The sequence below is a fragment of the Parambassis ranga genome, chromosome 14, assembly GCF_900634625.1.
Source record: "Parambassis ranga chromosome 14, fParRan2.1, whole genome shotgun sequence".
NCBI lineage: Eukaryota > Metazoa > Chordata > Actinopteri > Ambassidae > Parambassis > Parambassis ranga.
The window spans coordinates 5,572,800-5,592,974 of NC_041034.1; the positions used below are offsets into that span (position 1 = coordinate 5,572,800).

At 43.9% G+C, this 20,175-nt stretch overlaps 1 protein-coding gene across 1 annotated transcript; it reads left to right on the top strand.

Moving 5' to 3' along the window:
* The first annotated feature begins 1,405 nt into the window (after positions 1-1,405).
* On the top strand, positions 1,406-5,420 carry LOC114446465 (uncharacterized). Its single transcript, XM_028422110.1, has 3 exons — positions 1,406-1,517; positions 4,340-5,242; positions 5,358-5,420. Exons 1-3 carry the CDS (start codon positions 1,446-1,448, stop codon positions 5,418-5,420), a joined length of 1,038 nt encoding a protein of 345 aa, XP_028277911.1. The 5' UTR covers positions 1,406-1,445.
* Positions 5,421-20,175: the final 14,755 nt, after the last annotated feature.

Sequence of the window (20,175 nt, forward strand, 5' to 3'; positions counted from 1 at the left end):
CACAGAGGAGGACAAGTTGTCTCAGTCTTCTTTTGGCTCAGAAGAAGAAGTATGCTCCGTGTCAAAGCCGAGTCTTCCTGAGAGTCGGTCTACTGAAAAAGTAGAACAGAGCTTGGTGAGCAAGACCAGGAGGTTTCCATCTCGTGTCTTCTGCCGGCTTTTCACCATCTCATGTAACATCTGGAAATTGGCAACAACTTTTTCTTTCTCTTTGTGTTGTGTTCTTTTTGTCATTTTCTTCATTGTCCTTTCACTCTTCCTTCCACTTTACTGTTTTTCACATTTATTTTTTAAATTAACTGTTATTCTAAAAAGGATTCAATAATTTCTTTTTACCTCAAAATTCAACTCAAACTACACAGTAAAATCGTTTCAAAAAGGTATCTTTTTGAAACTTTGGAAATTTATTAAAAATAAAAAACAAAACTATAACATGCAAGTATTCACAGCAATTGCCATAATGTGGCCAATGTTGGTGTGCTTAACTTGTCTCTCAAGGAGAGTTGAGGTTGTAATCGCTGCTAAAGGTGCATCAACAAACTATTGAGCATCTCTGTGAATACATGTTTACATGTTATTTAGTTTTACTTTTAATAAATTAGGTATTGAGTGTAAACTTTTGAGGTTAAAAACAAATTTCATTTTGTAGTAAGGCTGTAACACAAGAAAATAAAGACAAAACAGAAAAACAATAACCTAAATATAATCTACTGTGTTTTTTTCTCTCTCATTGCTCAAATGCAATTCAATATTAGGTAAATTAAAACAAACTGAAATGTACCCATTCATAAATTATTCACTTCCTTTGGGCAGGCAAGAAGCCCAGATTGACTAATGACTAAATTGTGTGCACCTAAAGAAAAGTGTGATGTTGGTAAGTTCAGGACCCAGGCGCAGACAACCGTTCAAAAACAAAAGGAACTTTATTCCAAACAGGAAAACTCAAGTAGTCCAAAAACAGGGAGAAGAAAAGGCGAGCAACTGCAAACAGTGCTGAGGTCTAAGGCAAAAACAAATCACTAGGCAGGCAAACAAGAGGGATGTTGAGAATCGTGACCTCTGATGCTGATTTGAATTTGCCTGATTGACCACGGCAGGGCTTCGGTCAGAAAGCTCACGGGACATCAGATGAGTTTAGAACCTTTACTGCAGGACTTTCTGGATACAGCGGTGCATTTTGATACAGAGCAATACAGTGCACTGTAGAGGGCAGTTTCTGAAATATATTTAAAACTAAGGACTGTTTTAGCATTGCATACTGCTTAAATGAACAGTAAATAATAACTTCACAGTAAATAAAATACATTCAAATAAGGATTAACTATCCCATAGTCACATGTGCTGTTTCCACCTTTAACCACATAACATAAATATGTAGCTAAAATTAAGCTTGAGGCTAACAGCCATATAAACACTGAATTAGCTTAGCTTGCTAAATCGCGATTATGCTAACAGGCAAACCGGACCCCTTAAAGAGTACAAACATACGCTATGGGGAAACTACGCTAACAGAGGAGGTAAGTAACATGTACTAATTCATCTCACATCAGTGGGAACATAACTTACATCGTCAGTGACTGCTGTACCGTTGTAAACATGAAATGGAGAACGTGAGGAAAGCAGAAGGAACTGCATAAACTCCCTTTCAAAATAAAAGAATGATACGTTCGCTACTTTAAACACATCTAACTTGAAGAATTCTTAACAAGGGAAGAAACAAAGGCAAACCATGAGAGTGAGGGTAATCCAAGGGAGGGCGAGACAACACGAGACCAAGGTGAAATGAGGAGGTGAACACTGCAGAGGAACGCAGGGGAGACTAGACACATCACGGGGAAACAGCGACAAAGATCCAACAAAGACAAAGGAGAGCACAAGATTTAAGTAGGGTAGGAGGACGAGACACAGGTGGACACAATCGGGGAGGAGGGAGCCATGAGGAAGTAACACACCCACACAGGAAGAACAGGGAGCACAGGACTACAAAACACACTAAGAACACAAGAGGAGGGAATACAAGATGACACTGTGAGCACATGAGGGAGATCAAGGGAAAAACACAGACAACCAGGACTAGAGACTAAGACGAAGCACAAGACGACACAAAGACTACCGGTACATGAGGGATGGCAGAGCTAAGGGAGGAGGCTAGAGGAGGAGAGAGGAAAGGACTGAGGAGCTGAGAACAAGAGGGAGGAAGAACAGCAGAGAAGTCAGGAGGAGCAGAGAAGACAAGAGGACGACAGAAGGGTGAAGAGAGGAAACAAAGGATGAGGAAGGAAGATGCAAAATAATCTCAAAATAATAATAAATAACAGGAAGAATAAACAATATGAAAACAAAACAAGAATCAAACACAGGATCATAACAACCTGATGTTAGATTGTATAATCTGTCATTTGAAAGTTAGCCAATCATTGGAGGAGAACAACATTGAGTCTAGAGTGGGCCACTATAGGGAATATTCTCCCACACCATTTCGCCCCATGTGTGTGATATCCCAACATTTCAAAGATAAAAGGGAAGACGTAAATCCAGTCATTAAACATTCTTGTGAGGTCTGGGAAAAGGTTCAGAAAATTCACAAACTTTCATGTCATAAACAGTCGTATGCCTCTCTTTGGCTAAGTCCAGAAGTACTAATAAGGAAGCAGAAAGTATTTTGGAAACGGTGGCTAGATCATGGAATACACACAACAAGTGACCTTTACAAGGATGGTATATTTATGACATTCAAAGAATTAGTGCAAAAGTACAACCTGCAGGAAAAAGGAGATTTTTAGAAATATTTGCAAATCAAACACTGCATTACTAAAAAGTTCCAATCAGATGAAGTAGGTAACCCAGTTGTTGTCTGTCTATAAAACCCCCTTAATCGTAGGGCGTCAATATTTTACAAAAACTTAATTAACTCACTGTTAGTTGACTAACTGTAACTGTTTTTTATTAGCATCCTCTCTGTTCACTTGACTTCCACAGCCTGCCTCATGACACACAGACCTGTCCATAGCTGCTTCTGGACTGAAAATGTAAATTAACTACACATTGTCCATTTCAATTTTAAGATGATTATTTTAACCTGTTTAGATATCCTTTGCAATGGAAGTGAAATATATATTCGGTGCATGAGTACTTTTACTTTTAATACTTTAAGTACATTTACAAGTAAGTACTTCAGACTTTTACTTAAGTAGGATTGTTGATGTAGCACTTCTACTTATACTTGAGTATATAATTTGCTGGGTAATTGTACTTTTACTTAAGTACCAAACTTCAGTACTTCCTCCACCACTGGTTTTACGCACAAGCCTCACTTGTGGACTTCGGGCCCTCATGCCACCCTCATGGAGTCTGTTTCTGACAGTCTGAGCAGAAACATGCATATTAGTGGCCTGCTGGAGGTCATGTTGCAGGGTTCTGGCAGTGCTCCTCCTGCTCCTCCTTGCATGAAGGAGGAGGTAGTGGTCCTGCTGCTGGGTTGTTGCCCTCGTACTGTCCCCCCATACTTTTCTCCAATTTTCTTAAGACATAAAACAACTTAAAGTGCCTTCTATGAGTACACGACGCAGGGTAAGGTCTTATTAACATAATACTTACAGACAGCTATTCCCAGACGACTGAAAAACACATAGCAGGATCTCTTAACACTGTGGAAACTTTCAACTTAAGCCTTGTGGGAAAATCTCAAAACTCAAACTTAGAATTCTGTCTAACTCTAGAGGGCAGCACAAATGTAGTGTAATGTTTTCTTATCTGGCTGTGAAGTCCATAAATGAAGATCGGGAGGCAGCTTCTCTAGTCAGAGTTTATTCTTTTAATTACATGCCGACATCCTGCTTCACACCTAATGCATGTCGCACAAATCAATGGGCAGCACTATATACTACACGTAGTAGCTACTACTAAAACATGTTAACATGTATTCATTCCAAACATCATTGTTACCCAAGAGTAGCTGTATTGTATGTGTACATTTAAGTAATTGAAAATCTATTCTTGAAAAATGTGGATCAGACTCGCCATAAAAGAAATAAAAAATGGGATTCTTCTTTGTCATTGTAACGCGTAGAACTGTTGCTAAGCAACAACTTCGAAAATAACGATGACACCGATGACACAACATACCAACTGTGACATCATAGTGGATCAAAGGCAAACCTGTTATGACTCAATTTTGTTGAAAGCAAATGTTGTTCCTGGTTCCAGCACACTGAACACGGATTTTAATCATCCACAGCAACCAGTGTCAGAATTGATTGACGAGGACTTCTCTTGAAATAATTAGGACTTAATCCCTAAGGATAATATTACCAACCATATTCTTTTTTTTATGTTCCAGGAAAAGCATTTTAAGGAAATGAAAACTGATATGGACTCCACCACTGGGTGTATTGACGATATTGTCAATGCTTTTGTGTGTGATTGGGAAGAAACTTCTCAGAATATTTCTGAGTTAAAAGAACTAGTTTTCAGCTGGAACGACAAATATGGCAAGGATGTGGCATTGGAGATGACCCAACAATATCTTCAAAAGTGTTTTGCTGGGCAGAAAATGTTTTGTGAGTATTTTAAGGATCTTGTGGAAGTTAACATATCTGAAACAAGGGTTTCCAAGGCTAAAAAAGTCAGGAAACTCAAGCGGACCTTGAAAAGCTGTGAATCATCTTCACCACGGAGCACACCTAAAGAGAAGGGGGCCACAGAGGAGGATCAGTGGTCTCAGTCTTCCATAACACTCTCTTCAAGTTTGTCTCGGTCACACGAGACTGAAGAAGAGTACACTGAAAGTGAAGAAGCTCAGAAAAAGGGCAAGAAAAAGGTCTTCAGAAGAGTTAAGGGGGCATTTAAGAAAAGTTTTAGCAAAAAGCTTGCCCCTGTATCATCACACAGTGACGACCATACCCCTGAAACAAGGGTTTCCAAGGCTAAAAAAGTCAGGAAACTCAAGCGGACCTTGACAAGCTGTAAGTCATCTTCACCACAGAGCACACCTGAAGAGAAGGGGGACACAGAGGTGAATGCATGTTCTCAGTCTTCCATAACACTCTCTTCAAGTTCCTCCTGGTCCCACAAGACTGAAAAAGAGTGCACTGAAAGTGAACAAGCTCAGAAAAAGGGCAAGAAAAAGGTCTTCAGAAGAGTTACGGGGGCATTTAAAAAACGTTTTAGCACCAAGGTTGTCCCTGTAACATCAGACAGTGACGACCATGCCCCTGAAACAAGGGTTTCCAAGGCTAAAAAAGTCAGGAAACTCAAACGGACCTTGAAAAGCTGTAAGTCATCTTCACCACAGAGCACACCTGAAGAAAAGGGGGACACAGAGGAGGATAAGTGGTCTCAGTCTTCTTTTGGCTCAGAAAAAGAAGTATGCTCCGTGTCAAAGCCGAGTCTTCCTGAGAGTCGGTCTACTGAAAAAGTAGAACAGAGCTTGGTGAGCAAGACCAGGAGGTTTCTATCTCGTGTCTTCTGCCGGCTTTTCACCATCTCATGTAACATCTGGAAATTGGCAACAACTTTTTCTTTCTCTTTGTGTTGTGTTCTTTTTGTCATTTTCTTCATTGTCCTTTCACTCTTCCTTCCACTTTACTGTTTTTCACATTTATTTTTTAAATTAACTGTTATTCTAAAAAGGATTCAATAATTTCTTTTTACCTCAAAATTCAACTCAAACTACACAGTAAAAATGTTTCAAAAAGGTATCTTTTTGAAACTTTGGAAATTTATTAAAAATAAAAAACAAAAATATAACATGCAAGTATTCACAGCAATTGCCATAATGTGGCCAATGTAGGTGTGCTTAACTTGTCTCTCAAGGAGAGTTGAGGTTGTAATCGCTGCTAAAGGTGCATCAACAAACTATTGAGCATCTCTGTGAATACATGTTTGCATGTTATTTAGTTTTACTTTTAATAAATTAGGTATTGAGTGTAAACTTTTGAGGTTAAAAACAAATTTCATTTTGTAGTAAGGCTGTAACACAAGAAAATAAAGACAAAATAAAAAATGCAAAAACCTAAATATCGACATGTTGATGAAGATTCTCAGTCATCCAGGTCATCATACGTAGAGAAGTTTGAAGCAAGGCGTCTGGACTTGTAGAGTTTTCTAGAAGACGTTTCGCTGCTCATCCAAGCAGCTTCATCAGTTCTAACTGTTTGGTGGGGAAACATGGTTTATATGTGGTTACAGACCTATGTGGGTGGGTCTGGGTAAAACTTTAAAAAAACTTACAAACAATAGCACTAAATGTTTCCATACTTACCTGTGATGTTCTGGCTGACTGGGCCAGGTGTGTCTAACGACTGGCTAACGACTATGAAACTGCCGGAGGGGGACTGATTGACAGCCCTTTGTTCTTACTGTGAGTATGTGCAAACTTCCTGGGAATGGATGGAATCACTGCATTGTATGTGGTAGAAAGATGATGTCTGAGGCCACCACCTCTGTTAAGGGAAGGTTTTTCCAGCTTAACATAGATGGCTTCCTTGACTCCTCTTTCATACCACCTTTCCTCCCTGTCTAAAATGTGAACGTTGTTGTCCTCAAAGGAGTGTCCTTTGTCTTTGAGGTGGAGGTGAACAGCTGAGTCTTGTCCTGAGGAGGTGGCTCTCCTGTGCTGAGCCATTCTTCTGTGGAGTGGTTGTTTAGTTTCTCCAATGTACAGATCAGAGCATTCCTCACTGCACTGGACTGCATATATCACATTGCTGTGTTTCTCCCTGGGAATCTTATCCTTCGGGTGAACCAGTCTCTGTCTCAGTGTTGTCATAGGTTTGAAATGGACCGGGATGTCATGGTTGTTGAAGATCCTGCGGAGTTTCTCTGATACTCCTGACACATATGGAATGGAGATGTTCTTTCTCCGCCTGGTGTTGTCCTTCTTCTTGTTGTTGGGGGGTCTTGTTTTTGTGGCTTTGATGAGTGCCCACTTCGGGTAGCCACATGTTTGCAGGGCCTTCCTGATGTGGTGTTGCTCCTTCTTCTTCCCCTCTGAGCTGGTGGGTACAGTTTGTGCTCTGTGCTGCAGGGTCCTGATGACTCCCAGTTTGTGTTCCAGTGGGTGGTGTGAATCAAACAACAGGTACTGGTCCGTGTGTGTGGGTTTCCTGTACACTTCCACATTGAGGCTCCTGTCCTCCTCAATATGTACTGTGCAGTCCAAGAAGGCCAGATTGTTGTCCTTGGTGTCCTCGCGAGTGAACTTGATGTTGTTATCCACTGCGTTGATGTGTTCTGTGAACCGTTCCACTTCGTTGGTCTTGATTTTGACCCAGGTGTCATCCACATATCTAAACCAGTGGGTGGGGGTGGTTCCAGGATAGGAACTCAGGGCTCTTCTCTCCACTTCTTCCATGTAGAGGTTGGCCACAATATCGACTGTAGTTTTTTTTTCTCATTGCTCAAATGCAATTCAATATTAGGTACATTAAACTGAAACTGAAATGTACCCATTCATAAATTATTCACTTTACCTTTCTTGTTTCTGGTGTTCCCTTCCTCGTGCGCGTTCCCTTCTCCTCCTGTTGATTACCTGCTCTGCCCTAATGTGCCTCACCTATGTCCTATTGTCTTCCCTCCCTCCTTTGTATAAAGTCTGTGTGTTTCTTCCCTCGCATTGCCAGTCGGGAGTAATCCAAGTGTTCCAGCCTTTCTTCAGCCTGTTGGTTTCAGTGAGTAATTTGGTGTTTCAGCTTTCAGCCCTGTGTTTTTGGATTCTTTGTGTTTGACCCCGCTTGGACTTTGGAACTACGCTTTTGCCTTTTGCCTTTTGTCCATCCATCCATCCATCTTCCACCACTTATCTGGGGCCGGGTTGCGGGGGCAGCAGTCTAAGCAGGGACACCCATACTTCCCTCTCACCAGACACTTCCTCCAGCTCCTCTGGGGGAATCCCGAGGCGTTCCCAGGCCAGCCGAGAGACATAGTCTCTCCACCGCGTCCTGGGTCTTCCCCGGGGCCTCCTCCCAGTGGGACATGCCCGGAACACCTCCCCAGGGAGGCGTCCAGGAGGCATCCGAACCAGATGCCCGAGCCACCTCAGCTGGCTCCTCTCGATGTGGAGGAGCAGCGGTTCTACTCCGAGCTCCTCTCAGGTGACTGAGCTTCTCACCCTATCTCTAAGAGAGCGCCCAGCCACCCTTCATTCTTTCGGTCACTACCCAAAGCTCATGACCATAGATGAGGGTAGGAACGTAGATTGACCGGTAAATCGAGAGCTTCGCCTTCCGGCTCAGCTCCTTCTTCACCACAACAGACCGGTACAGCGACCGCATTACTGCGGAAGCTGCACCGATCCATCAATCTCCCACTCCATTTTTCCCTCACTCGTGAACCAGACCCCGAGATACACAAACTCCTCCACTTGGGGCAGGAGCTCTCCTCCCACCCAGAGAGGACAAACTACCTTTTTCCGGTCGAGAACCATGGCCTCAGACTTGGAGGTGCTGATTCTCATCCCAGCCGCTTCACACTCGGCTGCAAGCCGTCTCAGTGCACACTGGAGGTCCCGGCTCGATGAAGCCAACAGGACAAGATCATCTGCAAAAAGCAGAGATGAAATCCTATGGTTCCCGAACCAGATCCCCTCCGGTCCCTCGCTGCGCCTAGAAATTCTGTCCATGACACAGCTTCCGGCGCGGCCTCGCGGTAGCAGCCAGCCAGAGAAGCTCCGCACACCGCGGGTGTATTAAGTTGTTTTTCGTAATTTATTCCTACTCTAAACACTCTACTTCGTACTAAATCGAAGTATAAGCGGTTAGGCACTGCAATAATGCGTCTTTTTCGGACTTTCTTCGTGGTCTTCATCGCTTTTGGAGCACTTTTATCATGCCGCGTCTCGGCCGTGACGGAAACACGCCAGGGCTCCATTGTTTACACCAGGGATCAGCTGATGAATCTCCAGCACAGCGGGATGTATGGCCAGCGACACGAAATCCCCAAAGAACTAAGAAGGAAACAACGCGGAAGCAGAGGGGGCAAAAGAAGACAGCTGAGGAAAAGAAGATACAAGCCGTATCTTCCTTCTATCGTCATGGGTAATGTTAGATCACTGGGTAATAAAAGATGGAAGAGTTAACATCTCTCACAAAGAGCGAGTGTGTGTTTCATGAGGCGTCTGTAATGTGCTTTACATACCGGACTCTACCGTGAGTTTAGCCGGCTTTCAGTTGGTACGGGCGGACAGGAACTGCACCGAGAGCGGTAGGAAGAAAGGAGGGGGACTTGCGCTCTACGTGAACAACCGGTGGTGCAGCCCTGGACACGTTACGGTAAAGGAGCGTGTGTGCAGCCCGGACATTGAACTGCTAGCGGTGAGTCTACGTCCATATTATTTGCCCAGAGAGTTCTCTCACGCCATTGTACTCGTTGTTTACATTGCTCCCTCGGCTGAGGCGTCGCGGGCTACTGACGTTATCAGCTCTGTGACCGCGAGGCTTCAGGGTGCTAGGCTTCAGACCTAGCACCCTAATGCCTTCATAGCGATTTCTGGCGATTTTAACCATGTTAATCTGAAATCAACTCTGCCCACTTTCAAGCAGTTTGTGGACTGTAAAACAAGAGAAAATAAAACTCTAGATTTACTGTATGCTAATGTTAAAGAGGCATACAGCTCCATAGCTCTCCCTCCCTTGGGCAGATCAGACCATAGCCTAGTGCACCTCAAACCCCAGTATATACCAGCAGTACAGCGGCAGCCAGTGACCACCAAAACTGTACGGAGGTGGACACCGGAAGCCCTGGAGACCCTGCAGGGATGTTTTGAGGTGACTGACTGGGATGTGTTCTGTGACACCCACGGTGAGGATGTAGACACACTCACAGACTGTATCACAGAATATGTTAATTTTTGTACAGATTCTCTAATCCCCACCAGGTCAATATGCTGCTTTCCAAACAATAAACCATGGGTGACGAAGGACATCAAGGCATCACTTAACAGAAAGAAGACAGCCTTCTTGAGTGGAGACAGAGAGGAGATGAGGAGGGCCCAGGCAGAGGTGAAGGAGAAGATTGGAGAGGGCAAGGAGAGCTACAGGAGGAAGCTGGAGAGCCAACTTGCCCGGAACAACTTGAGGGAGGTATGGAGTGGCATGCGAACCATCACCGGCCACAATAGGATCTCCGACCAGATGATGGATGGAGATCTGCAGGAGGCCAACCAGCTGAACCTGTTTTTCAACAGGTTTGATAGTCCACTCCCTGACCACCCTCCCCCTCCCCCTCCCTGTGATGCACCATTAACACCTGTCGATAACAACAATGTACCTCCTCCTCCTCCCCCTCCCCCTAACCATACTAACCAGTTTCACCTCCCCATCAATAACATCACCCTGCCCCCCTTACCCCACCTTCCATTAACAACCCCCCACCCTCCCCCATCAGATCTCTCTCTCTGCTCTTCTGTGTCCACAGTTACCATCACCACAGAAGATGTGAGGAGGGAGTTCAGTCGCCTACGACCGGGAAAAGCTGCAGGACCGGACGGACTCAGCCCCAGAGTACTCAGGGACTGTGCCACACAGCTGTGTGGGGTCTTCCAGCACATCTTCTCCCAGAGTCTGAGCCTGATGACTGTCCCTGCCCTGTGGAAGACAACATGCCTTGTTCCTGTGCCCAAGACCAAACATCCAAGCACACACAGCGACTACAGACCAGTTGCTCTGACTTCACATGTGATGAAGTCTCTGGAGAGGCTGGTCCTGAAACACTTGCGTGCTGTTGTGGAACCATCACTGGACCCCCTGCAGTTTGCTTACCAGCCCCGTACTGGAGTGGAGGACGCCATCATCTACCTGCTGCACAGAGCACACACCTACTTGGAGGAGGCAGGTAACACTGTTAGAATCATGTTCTTTGATTTTTCCAGTGCGTTTAACACCGTGCAGCCTGCCCTTTTGAATAGGAAGCTCCTGGACATGCAGGTAGAGACCCCACTGGTCACCTGGATCACTAACTATCTTACAGGTCGACCACAATTTGTGAGGCTGAGGAACACCGTCTCGGACACGATAGTGAGCAGCACGGGGGCACCCCAGGGCACGGTACTGTCTCCATTCCTGTTCACACTCTATACATCGGACTTCAGACACTGCTCACAGTCCTGCCACCTGCAGAAGTTCTCCGATGACTCTGCCATTGTGGGCTGTACCAGCAGAGGTCGGGAGGCGGAGTATATGAGTGTGGTGGACAGCTTTGTGGAGTGGTGCGGACAGAACCACCTGCAGCTGAATGTCACAAAGACAAGAGAGCTGGTGGTGGACTTCAGGAAGCACCAGACACTCCCAAACCCGGTCAGGTGACGGAGAGGAGGATACTGAGGAAACTCCTCAGTATTCGTAACAACACGTCTCACCCCCTGCACGACACACTGCTGTCCTACAGGAGCACATTCAGCGGTAGACTGAGACTACCGAGGAGCAGCACAGAACGCCACAGGAGGTCCTTCCTGCCAGTGGCCATCAGACTGTATAACTCCTCCCCTTTCTGTAGGGAGAAGCGCTAGATAATCATGTCAGGCATCACTGTCATTCCCTCCACTTGTCTATATTATGTTTACTTAGCACCTTACATCTCCATATTTGTATCCATGTATCATATATTGTGCTCATACTGCGTACTGTACTCTTTTTTGGATTATAGTGACACTTATACTTATACTCTGTACTTAACTGCATTTATTGTGACTTGATACCTCTGGCACAAGAATTTCCTTCGGGATTAATAAAGTTTTATCTTATCTTATCTTATCTTATCATAAAAATTATGAACAGAACCGGTGACAAAGGGCAGCCCTGCCGGAGTCCAACATGCACTGGGAACAGGTCTGACTTACTGCTGGCAATGCGAACCAAACTCCTTCTCCGGTCATACAGGGACCTAACAGCCCTCAGCAGAGGGCCACGGACCCCATACTCCCAGAGCACCTCCCACAAGATGCCACGAGGGACACGGTCCATGTGTCACATGTGCCACAAAACACATGTGGACTGGTTGGGTGAACTCCCATGAACCCTCCAGCACCCTGCGGAGGGTATAGAGCTGGTCCAGCATTCCGCGGCCAGGACGAAAACCACATTGCTCCTCCTTAATCCGAGGTTCGACTATAGGCCTAATTTTCCTCTCCAGTACCCTGGCGTAGACTTTCCCAGGGAGGCTGAGGAGTGTGATCCCCCTATAGTTGGAGCACACCCTCCGGTCCCCCTTTTTAAAAAGAGGGACCACCACCCCGGTCTGCCAGTCCAGCGGCAGTGCCCCCGATTGCCACGCGATGTTGCAGAGGTGTGTCAACCAAGACAGCCCCACAACATCCAGAGACTTAAGGTACCCAGGGCGAATCTCATCCACCCCCGGTGCCTTGCTGCCGGGGAGCTTTTTGACTACCTCGGCAACTTCAGCACAGGTGATGAACGAGTCCACCACTGAGTCATCAGCCTCCGCTTCCATAATAGAAGGAAACTTTTGTTTATGCTGACTGATCACCCGTGTACCAAACCCTGGCTAGCATTAAAGGAACTGAGTTTGTTTTCACCTCCAGCTTGGTCTGCATTTGTGTCCAGTATCTATGCGGCGGCTTAGGGCCCCCGCTTGCTTATAGGGCCCTAAAGAGCACCTGTAACCTGGGTAAAAAATCAGTAATCCCTCTCCTCTCCTCCGCTGTATTTTCACATCAGTCCAGCTCTGTGTTCATCACATGTAACAAGTAACTACAAACACTGTGGAAATGTAGTGGAGTTACAGATAACAGCTGCAAAATGTAATGGAGTAAAAGTATATATATATATATATATATGTTAGACAGTAGCAGTCACAAGCAGTCCTGGTACAACCGGTACTGAATGAATTTTCCTGTAGTTTCCCTGATGTATTTACCATTATCAGCCAGAATCTATGGCCATATATGTTTATCAATTAGCTATGCAATAAAGATCTCTCTGCCAGATTATTCTCAAATTGTCACATGTGTTACTACTTGAGTTACTTAAGTTTTTGTAACATATTGATGCCTTACGATTAAGGGGGTTTTGTAGTCAACAACTGGGTTACCTACTTCATCTGATTGGAACTTTTTAGTAATGCAGTGTTTGATTTGCAAATATTTTCAAAAATCTCCTTTTTCCTGCAGGTTGTACTTTTGCGCTAATCCTTTGAATGTCATAAATATACCATCCTTGTAAAGGTCACTTGTGTGTATTCCATGATCTAGCCACCGTTTCCAAAATACTTTCTGCTTCCTTATTAGTACTTCTGGATTGAGCCAAAGAGAGGCATACGACTGTTTATGACATGAAAGTTTGTGAATTTTCTGAACCTTTTCCCAGACCTCACAAGAATGTTTAATGACTGGATTTACGTCTTCCCTTTTATCGTTGAAATGTTGGGATATCACACACATGGGGCGAAATGGTGTGGTGAGAATATTCTCTATAGTGGCCCACTCTAGACTCAATGTTGTTCTCCTCCCACAATTGGCTAACTTGGCCATTTCAAATGACAGATTATACAATCTAACATCAGGTTGTTATCGTGTTGATGAAGATTCTCAGTCATCCAGGTCATCATACGTAGAGAAGGTTGAAGCAAGGCGTCTGGACTTGTAGAGTTTTCTAGAAGACGTTTCGCTGCTCATCCAAGCAGCTTCATCAGTTCTAACTGTTTGGTGGGGAAACATGGTTTATATGTGGTTACAGACCTCAGTGGGTAGGTCTGGGTAAAACTTTAAAAAACTTACAAACAATAGCACTAAATGTTTCCACACTTACCTGTGATGTTCTGGCTGACTGGGCCAGGTGTGTCTAACGACTGGCTAACGACTATGAAACTGTCGGAGGGGGACTGGTTGACAGCCCTTTGTTGGGTCAAAATCAAGACTAACGAAGTGGAACGGTTCACAGAACACATCAACGCAGTGAATAATAACATCAAGTTCACTCGCGAGGACACCAAGGACAACAATCTGGCCTTCTTGGACTGCACAGTACATATTGAGGAGGACAGGAGCCTCAATGTGGAAGTGTACAGGAAACCCACACACACGGACCAGTACCTGTTGTTTGATTCACACCACCCACTGGAACACAAACTGGGAGTCATCAGGACCCTGCAGCACAGAGCACAAACTGTACCCACCAGCTCAGAGGGGAAGAAGAAGGAGCAACACCACATCAGGAAGGCCCTGCAAACATGTGGCTACCTGAAGTGGGCACTCATCAAAGCCACAAAAACAAGACCCCCCAACAACAACAAGAAGGACAACACCAGGCGGAGAAAGAACATCTCCATTCCATATGTGTCAGGAGTATCAGAGAAACTCCGCAGGATCTTCAACAACCATGACATCCCGGTCCATTTCAAACCTATGACAACACTGAGACAGAGACTGGTTCACCTGAAGGATAAGATTCCCAGGGAGAAACACAGCAATGTGATATATGCAGTCCAGTGCAGTGAGGAATGCTCTGATCTGTACATTGGAGAAACTAAACAACCACTCCACAGAAGAATGGCTCAGCACAGGAGAGCCACCTCTTCAGGACAAGACTCAGCTGTTCACCTCCACCTCAAAGACAAAGGACACTCCTTTGAGGACAACAACGTTCACATTTTAGACAGGGAGGAAAGGTGGTATGAAAGAGGAGTCAAGGAAGCCATCTATGTTAAGCTGGAAAAACCTTCCCTTAACAGAGGTGGTGGCCTCAGACATCATCTTTCTACCACATACAATGCAGTGATTCCATCCATTCCCAGGAAGTTTGCACATACTCACAGTAAGAACAAAGGGCTGTCAACCAGTCCCCCTCCGACAGTTTCATAGTCGTTAGCCAGTCGTTAGACACACCTGGCCCAGTCAGCCAGAACATCACAGGTAAGTATGGAAACATTTAGTGCTATTGTTTGTAAGTTTTTTAAAGTTTTACCCAGACCTACCCACTGAGGTCTGTAACCACATATAAACCATGTTTCCCCACCAAACAGTTAGAACTGATGAAGCTGCTTGGATGAGCAGCGAAACGTCTTCTAGAAAACTCTACAAGTCCAGACGCCTTGCTTCAACCTTCTCTACATCAGGTTGTTATCCTGTTTAACCCGATGGGCCCGCCGAAGGGCCGAAAACGTACAGGCGCTATTACTTCAAATTCTGATCAAATTCTGCCACGGTTGCGGCCATGTTTGTAGTCCAATGAAAGAGGACAAGCTACTGAATCGAATGGTACAAAAAAATCTAATGGACTACAATACCCAGCTGACGTAAAATCCCTGCGTAAAGACTAGACGCAACAACACTAACGCTAGCTAACGCTAGGTACGCGTATGTGTTTGTGGAGGTTGTAGTTGCTTTAGTGTGCTTCAGTGACTTTTGGTGAATTTCAGTGAGTTTCAGTAAGTGTCAGAGGTTTTTTTAGGTTGTTAGCTAGCGTATCTCTTCATGATACCGCGACGAGAGGGGCATGTAGCAGAATTTCAACGGCAGGAATTTCCGGATTCGTTCGACCCCGTTGCCAGCAACGTTGAACGTTGGAAAAGATAGACCCAGTTTGAGTAAGTTGAGCAAGTTTTGTACATTTATTTTGAAGTGTAAACTATTTGTTGCTAATATCCGTGTTGATCGATAAAATGATTTATTATATATATACGTGTACACAATATAGTACACAGCAGGGTGGTAGTTGGGGTGAGAGAGGAGGATGCAGAGGATAGTGGTGATGATTCACTGTGGCAACCCCTAAGGGAAGAGCTGAACAGAGATGAAGAAGATTGATTCAACCCTATTCAATACTGTCTTTACATATTATTTACATAATATGTGTATTTCAATATGTATGCAATTACAGATAATAATAATTGTTTTCAGCCAACAAGAGGGAAGAGAAGAGGAAAGCGAGGTCCCAGGCCCATCTGGGCTCAACGCTGAGGCATCACCTCTCCTTGTTGTTATTTTTATTTTCTTTACCTAATATTTGGTTGGAGTTTCATTAATGTACATTAGTTATTAGTTATTATAATAAAATAATAAAATCATACATTTTGATGTTTTTTTCTATTGATTTTACACTGTGCATAATGGTAGAAGTTGATGAAGTGCAAGGTAAATTCATACCCAAAAGCTCCAGTAGATGGCAATAGACTAGTGAAATGGATATAAATTGTATTTTCCAGCCAGTTTCCACTGGAAATGAGTAAGCTAGCTATAGCTATAGTAACCTATTTGGCAATGTGGTGCCAAATTGTGCCAAACTGAGTGTCCGCCTGGTGATATCCTTACTAAAACCTTTGTGAAGGCTTTGCTCTTTGTTCAAATTCTATCAAATTTGGTATATTTGTAGCCAAGGAATAGCTGAATGTGATCAATGGCATCTGTGTACACAGAATCATTGTTAGCATAATGTTTTCCTCTGTCAAATAGGAAAAAAACTCAGGCGAGGATAAAATTGTTACATTTCTCCTGTAGTTTATTCTAATTTACTCAGGCATACTAATAGACACAATATTTTAAACACTGGAAATGCATTCTCTGAGGTCCCTAGATGTCCCTAGACACCAAGAACATGCATATGCACATTATTATTGTGGTGCATTTCTTCATTTTCTTCGGGAATGTCTTTTTAGGCAATTTTTTCTTTTCCTGTGTTTTGATTCTTGTTTTGTTTTCATATTGTTTATTCTTCCTGTTATTTATTATTATTTTGAGATTATTTTGCATCTTCCTTCCTCATCCTTTGTTTCCTCTCTTCACCCTTCTGTCGTCCTCTTGTCTTCTCTGCTCCTCCTGACTTCTCTGCTGTTCTTCCTCCCTCTTGTTCTCAGCTCCTTAGTCCTTTCCTCTCTCCTCCTCTAGCCTCCTCCCTTAGCTCTGCCATCTCTCATGTACCAGTAGTCATTGTGTTGTCTTGTGCTCTGTCTTAGTCCCTAGTCCTGGTTGTCTGTGTTTTTCCCCTGATCTCCCTCATGTGCTCACAGTGTCGTCTTGTATTCCCTCCTTGTGTCCACCTGTGTCTCGTCCTCCTACCCTACTTTAGTCTTGTGCTCCTCTTTGTCTTTGTTGGATCTTTTTCGCTGTTTCCCCGTGATGTGTCTAGTCTCCCCTGCGTTCCTCTGCAGTGTTCACCTCCTCAGTTCACCTTGGTCTCGTGTTGTCTCGCCCTCCCTTGGATTACCCTCACTCTCATGGTTTGCCTTTGTTTCTTCCCTCTTGTTTGCCTGCCTAGTGATTTGTTTTTGCCTTAGACCTCAGCACTGTTTGTAGTTGCTCGCCTTTTCTTCTCCCTGTTTTTGGACTACTTAAGTTTTCCTGTTTGGAATAAAGTTCCTTTTGTTTTTGAACGGTTGTCTGCGCCTGGGTCCTGAACTTACCAACATCACACTTTTCTTTAGGTGCACACAATTTAGTCATTAGTCAATCTGGGCTTCTTGTCTGCCCAAAGGAAGTGAATAATTTATGAATGGGTACATTTCAGTTTGTTTTAATTTACCTAATATTGAATTGCATTTGAGCAATGAGAGAGAAAAAAACACAGTAGATTATATTTAGGTTATTGATTTGTTTTGTCTTTATTTTCTTGTGTTACAGCCTTACTACAAAATGAAATTTGTTTTTAACCTCAAAAGTTTACACTCAATGCCTAATTTATTAAAAGTAAATAACATGTAAACATGTATTCACAGAGATGCTCAATACTTTGTTGATGCAACTTTGGCAGCGATTGCAGCCTCAAACTCTCGTTTGAGTTGAATTTGGAGATAAAAAGAAATTATTGAACCCTTTTTAGAATAACGGTTACTTTAAAAAATGAATGTGAAAAACAGTGTAGTGGAAGGAAGAGTGAAAGGACGATGAAGAAAATGACAAAAAGAACACAACAATAACACAAAAAGAAAAAATTTGTTACTAATTTCCAGACGTAGCACGAGATAGTGAAAAGCCGGCAGGAAAGATGCGATAGAGACCTTCTTATCCTACTCGCCAAGCTCTGTTTTACTTTTTCAGTAGGCCGACTCTCAGGAATACTCGGCTTTGATACAGTGCATACTTCTTCTTCTGAGCCAAAAGAAGACTGAGACCACTTATCCTCCTCTGTGGCCCCCTTCTCTTCAGGTGTGCTCCGTGGTGAAGATGATTTACAGCTTTTCAAGGTCCGCTTGAGTTTCCTGACTTTTTTAGCCCTGGAAACCCTTGTTTCAGGGGCATGGTCATCACTGTCTGATGTTACAGGGACAACCTTGTTGCTAAAACATTTTTTAAATGCCCCCTTGACTCTTTTGAAGAAAGTTTTCTTGACCTTTTTAGGAGCTTCTTCACTTTCAGTGTACTCTCTTTCAGTCTCGTGGGAGCAGGAGGAACTTGGAGAGAGTGTTATGGAAGACAGAGACCACTTATCCTCCTCTGTGGCCGCCTTCTCTTCAGGGGTGCTCCGTGGTGAAGATGACTTACAGCTTTTCAAGGTCCGCTTGAGTTTCCTGACTTTTTTAGCCTTGGAAACCCTTGTTTTAGGGGCATGGTCGTCACTGTCGGATGTTACAGGGACAACCTTGTTGCTAAAACAGTTTTTAAATGCCCCCTTAACTCTTTTGAAAGTTTTCTTGACCTTTTTCTGAGCTTCTTCACTTTCAGTCCACTCTTTTTCAGTCTCGTGGGAGCAGGAGGAACTTGAAGAGAGTGTTATGGAAGACTGAGACCACTTATTCTCTTCAGGTGTGCTCTGTGGTGAAGATGACTTACAGCTTTTCAAGGTCCGCTTGAGTTTCCTGACTTTTTTAGCCTTGGAAACCCTTGTTTCAGGGGCATGGTCGTCACTGTCAGATGTTACAGGGACAACCTTATTACTAAAATGTTTTTTAAATGCCCCCTTAACTCTTTGGAAAGTTTTCTTGACCTTTTTCTGAGCTTCTTCACTTTCAGTGTACTCTTTTTCAGTCTCGTGGGAGCAGGAGGAACTTGAAGAGAGTGTTATGGAAGACTGAGACCACTTATTCTCTTCAGGTGTGCTCCGTGGTGAAGATGACTTACAGCTTTTCAAGGCCCGCTTGAGTTTCCTGACTTTTTTAGCCATGGAAACCCTTGTTTCAGGGGCATGGTCATCACTGTCGGATGTTACAGGGACAACCTTGTTGCTAAAACAGTTTTTAAATGCCCCCTTAACTCTTTTGAAAGTTTTCTTGACCTTTTTCTGAGCTTCTTCACTTTCAGTCCACTCTTTTTCAGTCTCGTGGGAGCAGGAGGAACTTGAAGAGAGTGTTATGGAAGACTGAGACCACTTATTCTCTTCAGGTGTGCTCTGTGGTGAAGATGACTTACAGCTTTTCAAGGTCCGCTTGAGTTTCCTGACTTTTTTAGCCTTGGAAACCCTTGTTTCAGGGGCATGGTCGTCACTGTCAGATGTTACAGGGACAACCTTATTGCTAAAATGTTTTTTAAATGCCCCCTTAACTCTTTGGAAAGTTTTCTTGACCTTTTTCTGAGCTTCTTCACTTTCAGTCCACTCTTTTTCAGTCTTCTGGGAGCAGGAGGAACTTGAAGAGAGTGTTATGGAAGACTGAGACCACTTATTCTCTTCAGGTGTGCTCTGTGGTGAAGATGACTTACAGCTTGTCAAGGTCCGCTTGTGTTTCCTGACTTTTTTAGCCTTGGAAACCCTTGTTTCAGGGGCATGGTCGTCACTGTCAGATGTTACAGGGACAACCTTATTGCTAAAATGTTTTTTAAATGCCCCCTTAACTCTTTTGAAAGTTTTCTTGACCTTTTTCTGAGCTTCTTCACTTTCAGTGTACTCTTTTTCAGTCTCGTGGGAGCAGGAGGAACTTGAAGAGAGTGTTATGGAAGACTGAGACCACTTATTCTCTTCAGGTGTGCTCCGTGGTGAAGATGACTTACAGCTTTTCAAGGTCCGCTTGAGTTTCCTGACTTTTTTAGCCTTGGAAACCCTTGTTTCAGGGGCATGGTCGTCACTGTCAGATGTTACAGGGACAACCTTATTGCTAAAATGTTTTTTAAATGCCCCCTTAACTCTTTGGAAAGTTTTCTTGACCTTTTTCTGAGCTTCTTCACTTTCAGTGTACTCTTTTTCAGTCTCGTGGGAGCAGGAGGAACTTGAAGAGAGTGTTATGGAAGACTGAGACCACTTATTCTCTTCAGGTGTGCTCTGTGGTGAAGATGACTTACAGCTTGTCAAGGTCCGCTTG